The sequence below is a fragment of the Spea bombifrons genome, chromosome 4 (assembly GCF_027358695.1).
Source record: "Spea bombifrons isolate aSpeBom1 chromosome 4, aSpeBom1.2.pri, whole genome shotgun sequence".
Taxonomy (NCBI): Eukaryota; Metazoa; Chordata; class Amphibia; order Anura; family Pelobatidae; genus Spea; species Spea bombifrons.
In genome coordinates this window covers 3,632,303-3,651,699 of record NC_071090.1, presented here as the reverse complement: position 1 = coordinate 3,651,699, position 19,397 = coordinate 3,632,303, and the positions used below count along the sequence as shown (strand labels likewise).

The 19,397-nt window shown below is 46.7% G+C and overlaps 1 protein-coding gene across 1 annotated transcript in view; it reads right to left on the bottom strand.

Moving 5' to 3' along the window:
* The window catches only part of LARGE1 (LARGE xylosyl- and glucuronyltransferase 1), an 87,993-nt gene that overhangs the window by 30,286 nt on the left and 38,310 nt on the right, over positions 1–19,397 (bottom strand). Inside the window, exons 4-6 of the mRNA XM_053462655.1 lie at positions 15,244–15,326; positions 11,927–12,050; positions 8,189–8,360 (exon numbers count right to left, since the gene is read on the bottom strand). Coding sequence (XP_053318630.1) covers positions 8,189–8,360; positions 11,927–12,050; positions 15,244–15,326 — 379 coding nt within the window. The remainder of the gene's footprint in view (positions 1–8,188; positions 8,361–11,926; positions 12,051–15,243; positions 15,327–19,397) is intronic.

Here is a 19,397-nt window from a genome sequence, read left to right as displayed (position 1 = left end):
ATACAGGTGGCTTCATTCAGAATATCTTTGCCTTCTGACCATTCATGGTTTCCATAACGACCATTTTTTTTGGGCTGCCACCATGAAGGAGTCACTGGAATAAAAATCTTTGCATCGGTATTATAACACGTCCGAGCTACTTCCAAGGGGGCCGCGCGTTCCATCCCGGTGGGTTTCACTACTCTTAAAGCCGACCAACTGGATATTAAAGACAATTAACCCCCGGCAGACCGGTCACATCTGCGACGAGAGATTAGAACGTCCATAAGAAGTGGCTGCGAGAGCGGAATTGAAATGTGGCATCGCTAATGAAGGAGGAAGGATTGTTTAATGGGAGAAGCCAGATCTGTCCCTAATGCAGGCTGTTAGTAAGATTAATGAGGGGACTCGATGCAGAGAAGCTACGGTCAATCTTCCCTAATACACCAGCGATGGAGGGGGGGAGCGTCAAGGTGGCGGAGACAAGTCTGCGCGCTTTTACAAGGTCAAATACAAACTTTCTCAGTGTCAAAAAGACCACCGTGTGCCCCGAGAACACACAACATGGAAACATTGTATCTGTGGGCAGTTTGGCCCCATTCGGCCCCCGTCTAGTCACCCGTTTCTCCTGCTGACTCAAACCTTAATCAGTCGTTGGTCTCGTCTTAGATTCAGGAGCCGTATGTCTATCCAATGCATGTTTAAATGCACGCATTGTACTGGCCCCTACCACTTCTGCTGGAAGGCTCTGCCATATATCCACCACCTTCTCACTTCTATCCTATTGATTGGCTCCTGGAAAACACAGCTGTTCAGGTTGCATACCCCCCAACTGTGCCGGGAAGCTTCCCACTGCCCCACTTTTGCAGGCTGTAGGGATCATGGGGCTGGCCCAGGGGGCTCTAAGATCAATGGGGGTCCGTGCAGATCTCCAATGCAGATCCCGCACTTTGTGCCACGCTAAAAACCGAGCACCGCAAAGTGGCTCTCCCCATATGGCGGGACCCGGACCCGCCCACTTACGGCACAAGCCCCACCCACACATCCTGCCACACCCCCAACACAGGTGTCTCAATCTGGAGAATTGTTTTTCAGAGCCAAAAACGCAGCGCAATAGGCAGGATCTTTCCACTGGTTGCCATGGTGATTGGACCACATTTACCACTTAACATTCCAATTTTTTTAATTTTCTTTTTTTACTTTTAAATTCCTTGAAGTCTCAAAATCCCAAATTTCGTAACAAACTCCATAACACGTTCTCGGCAGCATCAGTAACAGAAGACAAGATAACGACTTTGGTAAAAACAAACCAAAAAAAATGTTTCTAAAAACAATATAAACAACAAAATAAAGAAATATAAACAAAGAGATCGGAAAAAAACGGGAACTGTGGATCTTACTAAGCTTTTTCAAGTAACTTTGCTGTCAGCTATGTTGGGGTTAATTTAGCTGTTTGCTATGGCAACCAAAAAAAAAATCCTCACTTCTGTTGCCACAGCAACTCCACCCTCTAAAAAAAAAACCTCCTACGTAAGCAGTCGCCTTCCTGGGCTCGGGGAAAATCGACAGCCCTACGATCTGTCTCCGTTTCTTTATAGCGATTGATACGATTGTTTAACCGTTTATTGGCCGAGCCCATCCAAAAAAATATTTCGTAAAAGCCGCGGGTTCCTGTTTATTTTTTTAGCCGGTGGTATTTAATTTTTAGAGCGCCTCGTGGCCCCCGGCAGACGGACGGCTCGGCGTGACTTGTACTTTGCCCACTTGTTGGTGCTCTAGGGGAAAGATGAATGAACGGCAAATAAAAGTGAAGCGTTTTCTTATTTTATTGGGGTCATCGTAATGTCATCGTGACCATGTGATCGGCGGGAAGAGATCCAGAACCAATGGCTAATGCAAGCAGAGAAAATAGACCCCCCCAAACCCCCTTACACTGGGATCATAATGGGAATGGTGTTATACCCCCTTAATACCCAAACAGCACAGACGGGCTGGGTAATCAGAGGATCTCCACAGCCAGGCCATGGAACCTGGGACATTTGGGAGGGGAGAGCAGGAGAGCGAGAGAGAGACAGAGCTTTACTAAGTCCTTTTATGCCATATTTTGAAATATCAGGTATCTGCATAGTGTATAAGCCTCTTCTTCTGCTGTTTCTATACACATTATCGGGGCTTTTAGGGCTGTAGAACCCTGCGATCCCCTCATACCCAGCAAACATTCTGACCTCCTAGAAAAGAGGGAAGGAGAGGTCTGGGATCCGCAGAAGGACAGTTGGCAGCTATACTTCATTGTACTTGGGCGGCATGTTGTGTATGCTGAGCGTGTTTCACCAGAAGTGTCCTTTTAATGTCACCTCCTCCTCCATGGAAACGCGTTCCACGTGACAAGCAGCAGTCCCATGTCTCCGAGTAATGCACCCCTAGGCAGTCGTGCAGCGGGTCCAGCAACACATTCCCCCCACCAATGACACCCATCGACGTCTCACTATGGCGAGGACAGCGGGGGGTATAAACATTCCATCAGCAGCAGATGTAGGCTCTTCAACGTTCTACATGGCTACATTGTTTCCGGTTCCGAAGGGTTCCTGCGCTGTCTGCGAGGTCATGAAGCCCTGTCGGCCGGCCAGTTTAAGCTCAGCATTAAGATTCTCCTCTGCAGTATTTAATCTGCTCTCCCCCCTCTCTCTCCGTACAGTACTTGCAAAGTCATAATTATGTCAGGAATAATAGCCCGGTCTTGCAGAACAGCAGCATCCTGCGCAGACACTTCCTACTTAACTGCGACTCTGGACAGTCTGTTAATCATGGTGCTGACGCGCGAGCCGAGACGGGGGGGGGGGGTGATCTGCGAACGCGCTGTTATCCATAACACGCCGGCCTCGTGTGGTCTGCTTTCCACGGTGCTCCTGAGAACATTCTCCTAGATTTATCGGAGGAGCAAAGTGTTTGACAAAAGCTAATTCTACAAAATGCTGCCAGGTTAAGGGATTTCAGTCGGACGTCCGGCCGTAAAACGCGAGGCCAGTTTAATGAGATTGGACAGGATGTTATAATGAAGAAAAATTCATCTGAATGTAACCTTCCTATAGGAACACCTCCCAAGTGACCCTGATTACTTTGGCCAGTTCCTCTTTCTGCCTCAAATACGCATGCCTCTTTCTCCTCCCCTGATGCCCCTCTCTCCTCCCCTGATGCCCCTCTTTTCTAGGAGGTCGGAATGTTTGCTGGGTATGAGGGTATCGCAGGGTTCTACAGCCCTAAAAGCCCCAATAATGTGTATAGAAACAGCAGGGAACGGCTTTATAAATTAAACTTTGTAAATAAAACCCATTATTTTTCTTCTAAACGCCCCACTCAGTTACAATAATAGCTGCCAACAGGTCACAAAGCCACATAAAAAGTCCTGATAAAGCCCTGCCCTTACCCCCTAAACAACAAGTGTCCCTCTGTGTCCACCTGACCTGGGATGTATGCTGTAAAGTCCACCTGTGTAGCGGTAAGCGTTGAAATAAACGTTGGAAGGAGAAACGTAGGGGTGATGATGAGGAGTGGTGGGGAGTTGTGTTGATGGAGGACCCTGGTGTAGGAAACACAGAAGAAACGATGATCCGAGTGATCGGGGAAGGGGGTGTTCCACAGTTTGTTTGAACTCTAGAGTCCAGTTTGGAAGCAATGCCTGGCCTGGGACATACGAGACGCGTTTCGCCAGGAGGACTCCCCTTCTGTTCTGAGGTCCCCGAAGCGCAGCGAGCCGTCCTTGGCAGAGCCGTTGCCCCGTACCAGTCTCCCCGGCTCTTTGGACGGCGCGTGCGTCTACTCCGATCAGCGTTACTTTGTGAAATGTCACAGCGTGTAAGTGGCGTGTCCCGGCACACGCTCATCACCCATCACATCAGCTGTCATCTCCTCGCTCCGGGGCCGGGGTCCTGGAGGTCCTATAACAAGGACAGCTTGACCCCGGCGATCTCTGTTTGCAGGGAGCCGTGCAGCTTTCTCCCCCGAACCTTTAACGGTCCTTTGAATGTCAGGACGTTGATCAATATGTACATCGAGCAGAGAGAGGAACAGATGAGCCGCTCGCGGGAGCTCCTCCATCACAACGACTCGCTGGGCCTGATCTACTTAACGCAATACCGAGCCGTTACAACATTCCACACACACTCCAGCCATCATATAGCACAGCTGAGTGGTCCCTTTAAATTGTGTCCCTTTTGTAAATACGTGGGGGGGGGTCTCTAAATGTTGCTTTCTCACCCTAAGAAATTCTTCATATTTCTAGCATTTGTGTGAATCCCCTCCGGCAGAAAGAGCAGTTTACAAAAGGCTGGAGATTTCTGGTGTTTTTACCCAAAACTTTGCAGAAGAAATAATAAAATGACAGATCGTAGTAACATAGAACCTGCCGGCAGATCGGCCCCATTTGGCCCCCGTCTAGTCGCCCGTTTCTCCTGCTGTAAAGACTCAAACCTTAATCAGTCGTCGGTCTCGTCTTAGATTCAGGAGCCGTGTGTCTATCCCATGCATGTTTAAATACCCTCACTGTATTAGCCTCTACCACTTCTGCTGGGAGGCTGTTCCACTTATCTACCACTCTCTCAGTAAAAAACATCTTCCATTCCATCTCAGCCTCTGATCCTGTAATTTTAGATTCTGGCCTCTTGTTCTAACGTTTCTCCTCTTTTGAAATAACCCCCCTCCTGTACTTTGTTAGATCCCTTTAGTATTTAAATGTTTCGGTTAATGTTCATTTGTTTAGCCTACCAGAGAGGACAAAACTCATCACTGATTTTTTTGGGGCACAAAGAGGGACTGGTCATAAACAGGGACACTTGGGAGGTATGAGGGACAATAGTTTCAATGCAAAGACCGTAATTGTAACAAGAACATATTAAAGTATAATTTGTGTTAACGCCTCGGCTGCCGGAAGCCGGTGACGGGTATGTCCTGACATCGCGTTCGCGCCTCGTACCCTACAAGCCCCGCACATAATTACGGCAGAAAGCCGGCAGCCGCCACATCATCCTTCAGGGGCAATCAATGAACCAGCGCCCAAACACGGCTGACCTTTTGTGATATTTATGATGGCAGAACGTGTTGTTAGCGGCGTCTGAGCTCTTGACAGGCGTGTGAACAGGTGCCGCGCGCTCCGATTCCCTCCGAAAATTATACGGATCTATCGGAATCCGCATCATCGCGCTCCATCGCACGTGCTGACGCCGCCGTGGCACATCACCCATATCTACGGCTCGTGGAAAACCGGGCTTAGCCTGGAAGATATCTCATCAGAATCTCTTCTAAAGGAAAAATAACGATCGGGATACATGGGAGCGCTTCTAAGCCGAGATGGTAAACGTTCATCCAGGCAATGGCTGCTCTGCTTTCCGCTTCCTTTAGTTGATTTTAGCACCAAATCGTCACATTCCGCTTTTGTGCTCGCGACCTTAATTGTTTTTGTTCAAACAGCTCTATCCGCGTTAAAAACGAATGCCCTTTTGAAAATGTGATTTTTTTTCTTTATTACTATCAACCGCTTTTTGTTAAATGTCGGATGCTTTAATTAATGCAAATGCAAGGGACGGAATAAAAAATAAACTTTACTTAATGATTAGTAAATTAATGAGCCAGCGCGGCCGGCCGTCAGGAAATTACAACGTACCTTTCCATAAGCAGCTACCTGCTAAAGAAAATCACGGGAGTTTGTGTTAGTTCAATAAAAGTTGGGAAAAAAAACAGCATCTAGTGGAACCGAGATGAGTCTTAAAGGCGGACTCCCTGTTTAATGCATATTGAAGCCTGTTTTGCATGGACTCCATCGCAATTTACGGCATGCAAATCGGCGCAGGCATTCTTTAGTTACTGGAGTTAGAAAGTGAGGCTTCTGTCTCCACTAACTCCGCCCCCCAGCTGCCTGTCCTGAAAGCAGGAAGCATTCTTAGGTACAAATCCTGCACATGCTCAGTAGCTCAGCTAAAAAGGAGTAGGAGGAGACAACCGGATATATGTTATGCGAACACTAATGTTTTCTGAGCACTCGTGTGATCGGCTGCTGCTACTCTAATTGTTTTCAGAAGGAGGTCAGCTGGCATTGACCTCATTGAGAGCTACTGAGCATGTGCAAGAAGTACGCTTCCTGCATACACTTCCTGGTTTCAGTAGAGGTGGCTGGGGGAGGAGTTAAACGAGGACGACGTAACGAAAGAAACTCTGCCCCAATTTCTGCTAAAACGCATTGGAGTCCATGCAAAACAGACCCTGACATGCATCTGCTGTCCCAGGGATTGGTCGCCCAACAGACCATGATTGGGCACCATGCGCCGAATATCAAGAAACATCACAAGGCTTCGGACATCTAGAGTGCAAGCTTTTCTACCGAAGCAGACAGTGCTTGTGGTATGGGGGGGCTCCGGGAGTGAAGTGGAGTTTTAGTGTAAGGATGTGATATTTAGGTCGATAGCGGGTTTTCATGGCTTATTAGGATGTGCCGACGTCTGCCCTTTCCCTGCTAGCCGAGAGATGCTGATAACACTAATAGGAAGAGGTGTTGACCTTTATCTTTACACGATTTGCTACAAAAGGCACGAAACAATCTTGCACGTGAAGAACAATGATCTTGCGCAACATGCTTTTGGTCTGAAGTCTGGCTAAGCTTTAAAGGGATAGTGTCCCATAGAACTCTGAAGAAAGGGACAAAGACAATGAAGAAAGGGACAAAGACAATGAAGAAAGCGACAAAGACAATGGAGAAAGCGACAAAGACAATGGAGAAAGCGACAAAGAGAATAAAGAAAGCGACAAAGACAATGAAGAAAGCGACGAAGACAATGAAGAAAGCGACGAAGAAAATGAAGAAAGCAATGAAGACAATGAAGAAAGCGATGAAGACAATGAAGAAAGTGACGAAAACAATGAAGAAAGCGACAAAGACAATGAAGAAAGTAACGAAGACAGTCTTCCAACCACAAAGGGCAATGTATGGGTTTTGATCTATTGTAATGTATGGGTTTTGATCTTTTGGTCGGCGAACGTCGAGACTTTAGCTTCTACTGCTTGCCATTATTTCCATGACTATATGGCTGAGCATATGGGAGTGATAGTATCACGGCTACTTCAGCGCCAAACTTTAGCCGTCGGTGATCCATAGACCGTACAATTACGTTAAAGGCTCCTAGTTCCATCACATCATGTTCTCTCGCATCTACTGCCGCAGGCTTTTCTGATGACATCATCAGACGGCAATGATCTCGCTCATTGGATCGAAACCTGTCAAAATACTGACTCTTCCCCTGCTGTCTGCTGCCCCCCCCCAACATTTCTCTTCATTCTGAAAACTTTATAATTATTCCATAATTTATGCCCAGAATCCTCAAACCTTTTTTTTTTTTTCCTTCCCAGCTTTTCTCGCCGTGTGGTAAAAACTATGTTGGCAAAACAAAAAGCGAAAATGTGATTTTTATCTTCATTGCTATGGAAACCAGGTGGGTTGAGCGGCTCTTCCTGCGCACCATAAATCTTCGCTGTCTGGTTTTTTTATTATAACATATGGCTGGAGTGTTTTTATAGACAGGTCGCATCATTACAGCAGTCACCCTCCGCTAAAACGAAACGCCGGGAGCAAAACCCGCTCACAAGCAGATACCTTACGCTGTATTTATGCAGGAGCACCGGTAGCCAACAAGAATTACTACCTGCTACTAGGGACTGGCAACTCCCATGATGCTCAGGCAGAAGATGCGCATAGAATCAGCCCCATCCGGCCCCCGTCTAGTCGCCCGTTTCTCCTCCAGTAAAGACTCAAACCTTAATCAGTCGTTGGTCTCGTCTTAGATTCAGGAGCCGTATGTCTATCCCATGCATGTTTAATCCCCTCACTGTATTACCCTCTACCACTTCCACTGGGAGGATGTTCCACATATCTACCAACCTCCCGGTATCACAAATGCTGCCTGTTGGCTAATAAGCTAGAACAATCACGATGCATCAAAGTAGATCTTTAGCTCTGTTACGTTTTGATAACCTGGTTTATGATTCCAGAGCGATATGTTTTTAAAGAACAGACATTATAATGACGTCTTTCTACCAAAAAGGAGGTTATAAAACATATGTTTTTTAAACAATGGGTTCGCTTTAATATTCACAGAGGAAGAGATTCTGCAGACGTCGGAATTCCAGGTCGAAATAAGACAGGAAAACCACGCAGAGCGTGTCTTACCTTTGAACTTGTGGAACACGGCCCACAGCTCGGCAATGTCGGTGGCAAACGTGATGTCGGTGTCCAGGACGATGACCCGTTCCAGGCTGGTGGGAAGCGTCTTGGTCAGGACGAGCTTCATGAGTCCGTAGATACCGGAGTAGTGTTTATTCGGAATCCACGACACCTCCGACTGCCGGAAATAAATCACACGAGAGATCAACTCGCCACAGGCGCTCCAGATGGGCCGTATCGCAAGATTAACCCCAACCATGCACGAGGTGGGGGGACAGTGGGGTATTCTGGCCTGGGGGGGGCTCAGTCCCTCTGCCACATAACAGGGACCCTCAGCCCAGTAATATGTATAGAAACAGCAAGGAATGGCTTTAAAAATTAAACATAGTAAATTCTTCTTCTAAATGCCCCACTTGGTTACACAAAAAGAGGCCACAAAAGCACATAAACAGTCTTAATAAAGCCCCACCCCAGCCACGCCTCTAACCACACCCCCTACGATAAAAGTGCCCCTCTTCGGTCCTTTAATGATGAAGTACCTTCAAACATACTAGTAGTCGGGTCCAACCAGCTGATAACGGGCAACCACGACAGCCTTTTGAGTTCTGCGAGCCTTTTAAAAGCCCATCCGGAGGGGCAGAATCTATGTTTCAGCTGCCGGGAAAGGGTATACGGTACCTGAGTCTATTTTAGACGCAGAAAGTCCTGGGTGGGGGGCAGGAGCTGCCGGGGGCTGCTGGCATTTATATCCTGAATGTACATCCAAATTTATGTTGGCTGCAGCCCGGCTTCCACCTTCCAACACAACCCCAGCTGGAGGATAATATATTACCTTGATCAGTCCGCGGATAGAGCCGTGTGTTCCAGGAGCTTTAATTGCAAGAGGAGACGGGAAGCATGGAGCCAGGCCGGCCGGTCGGCATGTTTGGGGGGGGGGCTGGGTTTGTATAGGAGATTGTTACGATCATCCCTGGATACTGTGAGCATGCGCCAAACGGGACATCAGAGGTCCTGAGCGCTCTAACACCATGCCACAGATTTTGATAATGTATAGGAGTATTCCTATTGGATTATTTTGGTGTGTTCTAAAAGACTGGGTGATTAAGACCGAGCCATTCTATTCTATGATAAGGAGTCGGGGGTTTGTTTAGTAGATCGGGGCTCAGATAACAGAGCGAGAATCATACAAATGGCTGATATGCAGCTGCCAGAAAACATAATATTATGGGGCAAAAACTGGCCCACAGCTGGGGTAAATATTTTTCCATTGTAAGGCCACTGAGGAACAACAGCCCCCATCCATTGACCGGTATTATAAATTGGAACCATCACCGACCAGTCGCAGGCCGGGCCAGTGATGGAAAAGCCCAAGCGACGTCTCTTTAAGCATTTTGCCGAAGCTGATCAGGTGAACGACGAGACGTTTCCAAATTCATTATACCGGGGCTGGTTCCGGGAACAGATATAATCCATTAGGAACGTTCCGTCAGGACGCAGGCTGCCATCGCTGGCTTCGTTTAACCTACTTAGGAACGGCAGCCGGCTCTGACTTAACGAGCGTCGGAGTGCCCAGCACTCTGTTAATAATTTGGGGCACCGCGTGTCCCTCGCCTAATTAGGATAAATTCAATGTTGCACAAGAACAATACAGCCTAATTTGTTTATGTAAATGAGTCTAATAAGCCGAGGGACCGAGAGCGTTCAGGTAAACCGTTAATGCGACGAGCGCCGTTCACAATAGCCACCTCCGGAGACAGAGGGGTGGTTTGAAAGCCGCCACATTCTCGTGGATTCTTTGCCCCCGTGCTGCGCACGTATAATCTGGTTTCAGCGCCACAAGATCCACGCGCGGTAATCCCCGGTCTTTAAACGCCGGCCGTGGAGATAATCCCTGGTTACAAACTCAATACGCGTCCGACAGGCGTCCTGTGCCCCGGCTGATGGCTTTCTTACCCGAATTAAACCTCTTACCTGATGGATTAGTATTGTTTACTAGAATATGAAGGGTTAATGAAAGCCATACTGCATCGACCCGATATATATCAAGGTCCGGGTAATCTGTGATCGTTGTTCTCTCGAAGCGATAAAAAGATGCGACGGGAACTATTTGAAGGCATCGGCTTGGAGACCTTTAATGGTGTCAATCATGTACTGCTGGCCACTCCGGCACTTTAATACATATGGTAGTGGCCCAGTCCCTTTAATTTTCTTTTAAAGATTCTCCAGAATGCCCCCATGTGCATTTGCCCCCCCCCCGCCAACCCCCAGCTCTTTTTTCTGCCCTGTGCTTATGTGCAGAAAGCGCTCCCATTGAGTTCAATAGGAACTCTTTCCTGCCACCGATTGGCTGCTTCAAGCAGCCAATCAGTGGCAATAAAAATCAGACCATGAATGCGGAGGGCGTGTTACATTCAAAGATAATGAATTAGGTTCAGGAATCGAGAAATACTTTTTTTTTTTTGGAGGGGGGGCGCTCATGGCTACCCAAAGGATCAGATATTGAAAAAAGAAGCAAATAAAAGTTGCTATTTTTTTCCCTAAAAAACACCAACGTTTTGGGAAACGTGCGCAGCTCCCCCCCCCCGTGTTCCACTAGAAAGCTCCGTAAAAGCCTTAATGGTCCATCCAATCAAGCAAATTACCCCGTGTATCTCTGCACAACATGCCGGTGTGATCCTGTAGAACGCGTGGGTGTCTCGAGGACCCGCTCCTTTAATATTTATCAGAAGGTCTTCATTAATTTAATATCGCAAGGTTCCAGAAAATTATCTCTATCTGCTTTGCCGCCGAACACCGCCGCTAAGTGAATCATTTGAATCTTTCTGATTGAAGGCTCCTCATTATTCCTTCTTTCAGGCCAAACCTGGATCTGATTCTTTTCATTTAGTCTTCCGTGATAATGATCCTCGTAATTGCCGAGAGTCTTCCCCCTACAGCCGGCGGAACGCTGTATTTCTGGGCTAATCATACGAATAACGGTAAAAATGAACAGCGTACGGAGTCTTGTGATCTCCGGATTTCATAAAAATGGAAAATATAACGAAAAATGAAATGTTCTTCCCGCTGCATTTTTTGCCCCCCCATGAAGCCCTGAAGACGTAGGTGGGTTATAGGGTGATAATAAAAAGTGTCAGCTCCTGGTCTGCCATTTTTCCATTTAAAGCTTGGATTTAGCTAACAAATTGAAACGGTTGACCTGGGACTTCATTACTAGCCCCACACTGTCTCACTTAGCGACCCACAGTCTGGTGTAGGGAGATCGCCAGGCATGGTCGACTTGCTGAAGGTCATGAGAAGAACTGGTGGGATTAGACCCTGCTGGTCTCCAGGTGAAATCGCCCAGACTTCTTCAGCAAACCGGAACCGGCAAATTCCTAGTGAGGTCGGAGGAACCCTACGGTTGGTCGTAGTGAGTCTCTGCCGTGTCCGAGCCGGCCGTGACCCTGACGGCCAAGTCAACTGGTGGTGAGTCCACTTTAGTGTAGAGGTGCTCAACTAGCCATAGCAAAGGAAGACTCTGGCCCGTGATGGGGCACAGGCCGAGATGACTCCTGGATGCAGGACTTCTGTCCGTGAAGAGCTGGGCCAATCCAGCTGTCTCTACTGTTCTACTCTACTTTTTTTTAGCAAATAAAACCTTGCTGAGTCAAGCACCGTCTAAATATTAAACACCTTGATTGGTTACATCTAAGCTCGGGTTTTGGAGGCGACTTTTAAGCGCTTATCGCCGTTCATCATCGTTACCTTCAGCTCGTCGGCGTCGTAGAAATCCACTCGCACGGCGGGGACCATCCAGGTCTGGAACAGAGTGGCCAAGATCTGCTTGGCGATCGTGTCTGCGATGAGGTGGAAGTGAAGCGGATTCCTCCTGCGCATAAAAAGACAGCATCTTGTCACCATCTGTACAAAAACTAAAGGCGCGTTCCATGTAACACTCGAGGTCAACAAATGGATGGGGTGAAATAATACTGGGCAATGCTTATAAGCTCATCAAATCACTGTATTCATTTCATATCACATTTCAAGCAGGGGGGGGTTCTATTATAATGGGTACCAGACCAAATGAGGCTTCGTTAAGAAAGAAAGATGTGCCCAGAGTCCGGCTGAGAAAGGCGACATCCACTGTAGGAACCACCGGATTTACAGCAGGGAAACGGGGACCCCCGCAAAACTTTACGGGGGTTTCCTGCTCTTCTGCTTCTGTACTTAGCGCACAGTGCCCGGTACCTACGGCAAGCAGATGAGCTCTTCCGCATCTCAATAAGTCCTGCAGTCAGTGTTTATCCCACCTCCCGGCTTTCCGAAATACAATTATCCGGCATTTTTTCCGATGACTTCCACCCCTTATCTACTGATGTGAGCACAGAGACCGCCGTTAGTCGCGCTCCGAGGAGCAGCCATCTCTTGGATGAAAGAAGAACTTGGACTTCCTTTTTCTGTCTCCCCGCCTGACGGATGGCTGACACCCTTTGGCGTCCGCCGGGGAACGAATCCGTTCATTTGCTATTCAAATGATATCCATTAAAATCTAATTCCGTCTCCCGGGAATTAGCGGCGCTGGCCGTCAACAACGTAACGACCCGCGTGGAGCAAAGATCCGGGCGCCGGGGGAGAGACGTGACATTGTTGCTGCTGGTAGCTATCAGTTTGTCGAGTTCCTTAATGCAATTATGTCCTTAATCAGCTATTTACATAATTGTGTTATAGGAACGCTAACAAGAGTAGCAATGTGTATATTCTAGAGGAAACAGACACTCGCTGAGCATCTAATACGCACATCATCTAATCATCGTGTGCCGGCGCGGGGAGCCAGGGTCTTATGTCTGAGCCGTGCATTGCTAGGACCTTATTGACCCCAGCCATGGATAAAGACATGGATAGAAGGAGCGGTGAAATATGTCTTTGGCAATAGATCGGCCCCATTCGGCCCCCCGTCTAGTCACCCGTTTCTCCTGCTGTAAAGACTCAAACCTCGTCTGAGATTCAGGAGCCGCATGCCGATCCCATGCATGTTTAAATTACCTGGGAGGCTGCTCCACTTATCTACCACACTCTAAAATGATTAAATATCTTAAAAACAGAAAGGGGGGAGAGGGGGGGTGAGAGAGGGGGGGAGAGAGAGGGGGAGAGGGGGGGAGAGAGAGTGTGTGTGTTAGTTAAATGGGGGTATAGGGTGTGTGTGTGTGTGTTAAATGGGGGCATAGGGCATTTCTGGAGTGGCGTTAAGGGGGCATTTAATAGAGCACTCTGCCTCCTGAAATTCCTTATACCTCCCTATATGCCACTCTGCCCCATAATATGCATTTTAACCCCTAAATGCCAGAATGGGATATAGAGGTATAAGGCATTTCTGGAGGCAGAGTGGCACATAGGGGGTCAAAAGGCATACCATGGGGCACAGTGGCATATAGAGGGTTAAAAGGCATATCATGGGCCACAGTGCCATATTGGTGTGGCAAGCCTGGGGGCAGATGTGCGTAACTGGGGGACAGGTTAGAAAATACAAGAAATAAAAACAAAAAAAATATTTTTCTCAATCATAGCTTTTATTAAAAAAAAAATAGTTTACATGAATTAACATTTACTGGTAAAACTTTTTTCCTTTGGGGTCGTCTTATATTCAGGCTTTTTCTTTTTTTCCTAAGTTAATATTCAGATTTTGGGGGGTCGTCTTATAATCAGGGTCGTCTTATAATCGAGCAAATACGGTATTTTCATAATTTTACCAAGAAAATACCAAGCACATTTTTAAAGAAATATTATTTATATATATATATATAATATTTTTTTGTATATAATTTTTTAAAAGTTATTATTTAATGGTCTCTGCCCCTCTCCCCAGCACTCAGTGGGTTAAATAATGCATCCATTACTGCAAGCATCTCAAACCCTGCTGGATTTCAGCGGAAAATGTTGTAACTCGGGCCAGAAGCCACTCTCCTTGTTCTCGTTTCCCTGGATAAGAGGTTTCTATTGAGGTGTCAGCAAAGTTTTCATCACCAAAAAGCCTCGGCTTTGTGTTCTGAACAATTCTCTCCAGCGGCTTTTAGACAGAGGAGGACTCGGCGGTGTCATGATTAGGTCTTCTGAGCCTTTAATGTATTTATTAGGAGGCTTTGTCTCACAAATGCACGAGAACAAAAAGCTTCCGACGCGTGTCAAATATATATTACCGAAACTTGGCCTGACCTAGAAATGTGCTCAGTGACATTAAATGAGGACCCGGTCCCTAAAGGCCACATTAAGGTAAGGGCCCCTCTTCCTCTCCCCTTCCGTGAGGTATTTACCACATGCACGGGTTTCCTCGGGTATTTGTCCTTTCTAGCCAGTCTTTGATGCCCCCTTACAGACAGTGCCTGCCGGAAAGTGGGCAAGTACTTACATGCTGCGGCCTGTAGCTTCCTCTCTCACACTGCGCGCCAGGAAGTGACATCATTTCTGTGCGCACAGCACAGTGAGGAGCTACAGCTCGGATCCTATGACTTCTAGCTGCGTCACACGAGAGGCATGGGTCCCTCACAGTGCTTCAGACCTCGGCTAATCTCCTGGACTTCGGCTGTCAGCTACCTCCCCAGATTGGTCGCCCTCGGCTCCCCCTTCGGCCTGTGGGTCACCCTGCTCCCCTCAGCCTCCTTGCCTTCAGAATTGTGCTTGTCTCATACTCCCTCCAGAGACCCCCGTTTCCTTTCTGTGACTCTTCCAAAGCAACTCTTGGGCCAGGTAGGTCCGTAACAACCACGTTGAACCTTCCGTAAATACCTCCATGACGCCATTTCCAGCCTAAGCTTCAGAAGCACTCAGATGGACAGAAAGGGAGCACAAAAGAATCCAATCAAGTAACTGTAACTGTCTGATGATTGGTTGTTGTGGCAACTACAATTCCCATGACAGCTAAACACGCATCATGGGAGTTATAGTTTTAAGTGCTGTATATATATATATCCCAATTACACCTATGGCCGGATAGACTTACCTGTCTGGCCAGATCTGGGGTATTGACCCAACATGGGGGGGCTTAATGGGCCCATGTGTTACAAAAAAAAGGAAATGCAAATTTTTACCTGTGAAACAAGACGGACTTCACCAGCGTAACAACGTCCCGGCTGGCGTTATAACCGGCGCACACAATGGCCACGTGGATTGTCTAAGAGGAAGAAAGATAAAAACGTGTCATTTACATAAATCTGTTCTAATATCGTAACAATATAAAGTATGACATCATTCGGGCTACAAAAATGCTTAGTTTTTTTTTATAATTACATGCAATAAAACGCATACAGGGCTATAATAGGCAGAGGGACTTTTAACCCTCGTAGGATTGGGTATCATCGCCATGCATGAGGATTAATATGGAGATTATTGTACGTTGCAACAAACGGACATGTTTCTCTTATGAAAAATTGACATTCCGGGGGAATTGGCCTTTTTAAGTGTAAATTTGTACCATCCGTGGAATGGGGAATAAAACATTATCCTGACAAGTGTTAGATTTCTCCGAACGTGCGAGTTCAGTGTTTTTATCTCATTCTTAGAGGCGATATGAATAATAAATGATTGTGCGTCGAGCCGGGGAGGGGGATGGCGAGCCGGGGGGGGGGGGTTTGGGATTTATCTATACATTGTATGCGGCCACCGCGTTTTCCCGTAGAGGGCAAAGGTCAAGCCTCGGAAATGGAAGGAGATATTAGAGGAAGGATGGGAATGGCGTCTTGTCGGGGGGGGGGAGGGGGTATATGTACGAACTCCGACCTTGGCCTTTTAATTTAAAAAAAGATGGGGTGAATTTAATAAAATGCATCTTATGTTTTTAGAATGTAAGCTCACGCGCGGGGCGAATTATACACCCACCGGATATTTTATTACTCGCATCGGACTAAAATACGTTTTTCATAAATATTGTTCTGTTTTCTTTTTGTTATAGTTTTTGCCCCATAATATAATGTTTTCTGGCATCAGAGAGCAGCTGACTCCCTGCGCCAAATTTGGGCGTCAACAAAATTAAAAAGGATTAAAAAAAAGCTTATTTTGTATAAAATATAAATATTTCCCAAAAATGTCTGCATTACTTTTAACAAAATGGGGTTTTGTTCCAGGACCGAGCGGGATTGTTGATTCATTCTGCCTTTAATCGTTATAAATGATATCGTTTAAGATGCATTTGGATTACTTTGCCAATTCCTGCGCGGCTATAATTTATAATTCCAGCATTTTCTGCGCACTCCGAGTTATCATAATTCCTGCTAATGTTTTAAATGCTTCATCTTTGTTTATAGAAATGAAAAATAATGTATTGAGACAGCTCTGGCCGGCGAGTGCCGCCAGCGGCCGCAAGGAAACGCAACCGAGTTCATCCCAGAGCCTTCCGGATTGATACATTTTGGCCAGGCGAACGACGCAAATGTTTCGCTTTAACCACGCTGTCCCAGAACGACGAAAACAGCTAATTGTACAAGAAGAACCTGTTATTGTTTTTGTAATAAACCACAGCGCTGTATACAGTAATATAACCCCCCAGCGCTGTATACAGTAATATAACCCCCAGCACTGTATACAGTAATATAACCCCCAGCGCTGTATACAGTAATATAACCCCCAGCGCTGTATACAGTAATATAACCCCCCAGTGCTGTATACAGTAATATAACCCCCAGCGCTGTATACAGTAATATAACCCCCCAGCGCTGTATACAGTAATATAACCCCCCAGCGCTGTATACAGTAATATAACCCCCCAGCGCTGTATACAGTAATATAACCCCTAGCGCTGTATACAGTAATATAGCCCCCAGCACTGTATACAGTAATATAACCCCCCAGCGCTGTATACAGTAATATAACCCCCAGCTCTGTATACAGCAATATAACCCCCCAGCGCTGTATACAGTAATATAGCCCCCAGCACTGTATACAGTAATATAACCCCCAGCACTGTATACAGTAATATAACCCCCAGCACTGTATACAGTAATATAACCCCCAGCGCTGTATACAGTAATATAACCCCCAGCACTGTATACAGTAATATAACCCCCAGCGCTGTATACAGAAATATAACCCCCCAGCGCTATATACAGTAATATAACCCCCAGCGCTGTATACAGTAATATAACCCCCAGCGCTGTATACAGAAATATACCCCCCAGCGCTGTATACAGTAATATAACCCCCAGCACTGTATACAGTAATATAACCCCCAGCGCTGTATACAGAAATATAACCCCCCAGCGCTATATACAGTAATATAACCCCCAGCGCTGTATACAGAAATATAACCCCCCAGCGCTGTATACAGTAATATAACCCCCAGCGCTGTATACAGTAATATAACCCCCCAGCGCTGTATACAGTAATATAACCCCCAGCGCTGTATACAGTAATATAACCCCCCAGCGCTGAATACAGTAATATAACCCCAGCGCTGTATACAGTAATATAACCCCCCAGCGCTGTATACAGTAATATAACCCCCCAGCGATGTATACAGTAATAACCCCCAGCGCTGAATACAGTAATATAACCCCAGCGCTGTATACAGTAATATAACCCCCCAGCGCTGTATACAGTAATATAACCCCCAGCGCTGTATACAGTAATATAACCCCCCAGTGCTGTATACAGTAATATCCCCCCAGCGCTGTATACAGTAATATAACCCCCAGCACTGTATACATTAATATAACCCCAAGCGCTGTATACAGTAATATAACCCCCCAGCACTGTATACAGTAATAACCCCCAGCACCGTATACAGTAATATAACCCCCACGCTGTATACAGTAATAACCCCCAGCACTGTATACAGTAATAACCCCCCCAGCGCTGTATACAGTAATATAACCCCCAGCGCTGTATACAGTAATATAACCCCCAGCGCTGTATACAGTAATATAACCCCCAGCGCTGTATACAGTAATATAACCCCCAGTGCTGTATACAGTAATATAACCCCCAGCGCTGTATACAGTAATATAACCCCCTAGTGCATTATATTATGGAGCAAAACAATGGTTTTATCGGTATAACGGAGACGCATGTGTGAAATCTAGTAAGAGTTATGGAGTGGTACTGTCAGCGCGCATGCACACATAGAACATTATCCGCTCTATTTATATTATATTTCAAGCTCGGCCCATCCTAAAGCTTCACACGTAATGACTGCATTGAACGACTCAAAGACATGCGCAAAAAAAAAGGATACTTTAAAATAATATTTCACAGTTAAAATAAGGCTAGTTGGAGCATGAAAATGTTCACGGGCCGACTCAGAGGCGATTAACCTCCGCAAGCCTTTCTGAGCTCTAATGTTTTTAGCACGCGGGCTGGATTCTGATATACGGATCCGCATTACAGCAGCATAAAACCGCCGAGTCTGAACAATAAAAGGTGACGACTTCGCGTCTGGCGGCCCACGCCGGACACAGTCATAATAAATGAGATTTAGACCCGTTTTAAATACACGTGAGCGGGGGCGGTGGAGGGTCCTGTGCGACTCGTTCATATAAGAACCTGTAGGGGGCATATAGGAAGTCTCTATGGGGTAACTATATAAGCAGCTATAGCCGACCCGCTCATTCTGTCGATCTGCCCATTGCCCCGAGAAGCTGTCCAAGAAGCCATCACTGTGATAATCTGCCCTTCACCCTCAGGGTCTGCTCATTGACCCTGATAAACTGCCCCTTTATCTCGATAATCTCCCCATTCACCATAATCTATTCCTATGACCAGAGAGTCTGTCCATTCACCTTAATCTGCCCCTTCACCCTGATAATATGCCCCTTCACACTGATAATCTACTTTTTCGACCAGATAATCTGCCCATTAACCCTAATCTACCCCTTCATCCCTTCATCCTGATAATCTGCCCCTTCACGGAATGGATGGTCTGCCCCCTCCCCCGATTTAAATGGCGCTTATGTGTGATAAGTCTCTGTGATAAAACCAGGAACCTCATTAAACTCAAATTCTCCGAGCAGCGGCTTTTAGGAATCAGGCCTGAGCTCATCTTCTCCGTTCTCCGGGAAAGAAGTTTGGTGGAATAACCCGAAAGAGCCACGCCGAAAGGCGGTGTTTAATCAAAATATGTCTTGCAAAGAGACCCTGACCCTAGCCGGCCCTCCGCCGAGCCCTAAATCCGGGGTGAGCCGAGGGAAAATGCTTACCGAGGCTACCGAGCGTGCAGCGAGAGGATTCTGTTCTGCTAAGTGATGCTCTGAGA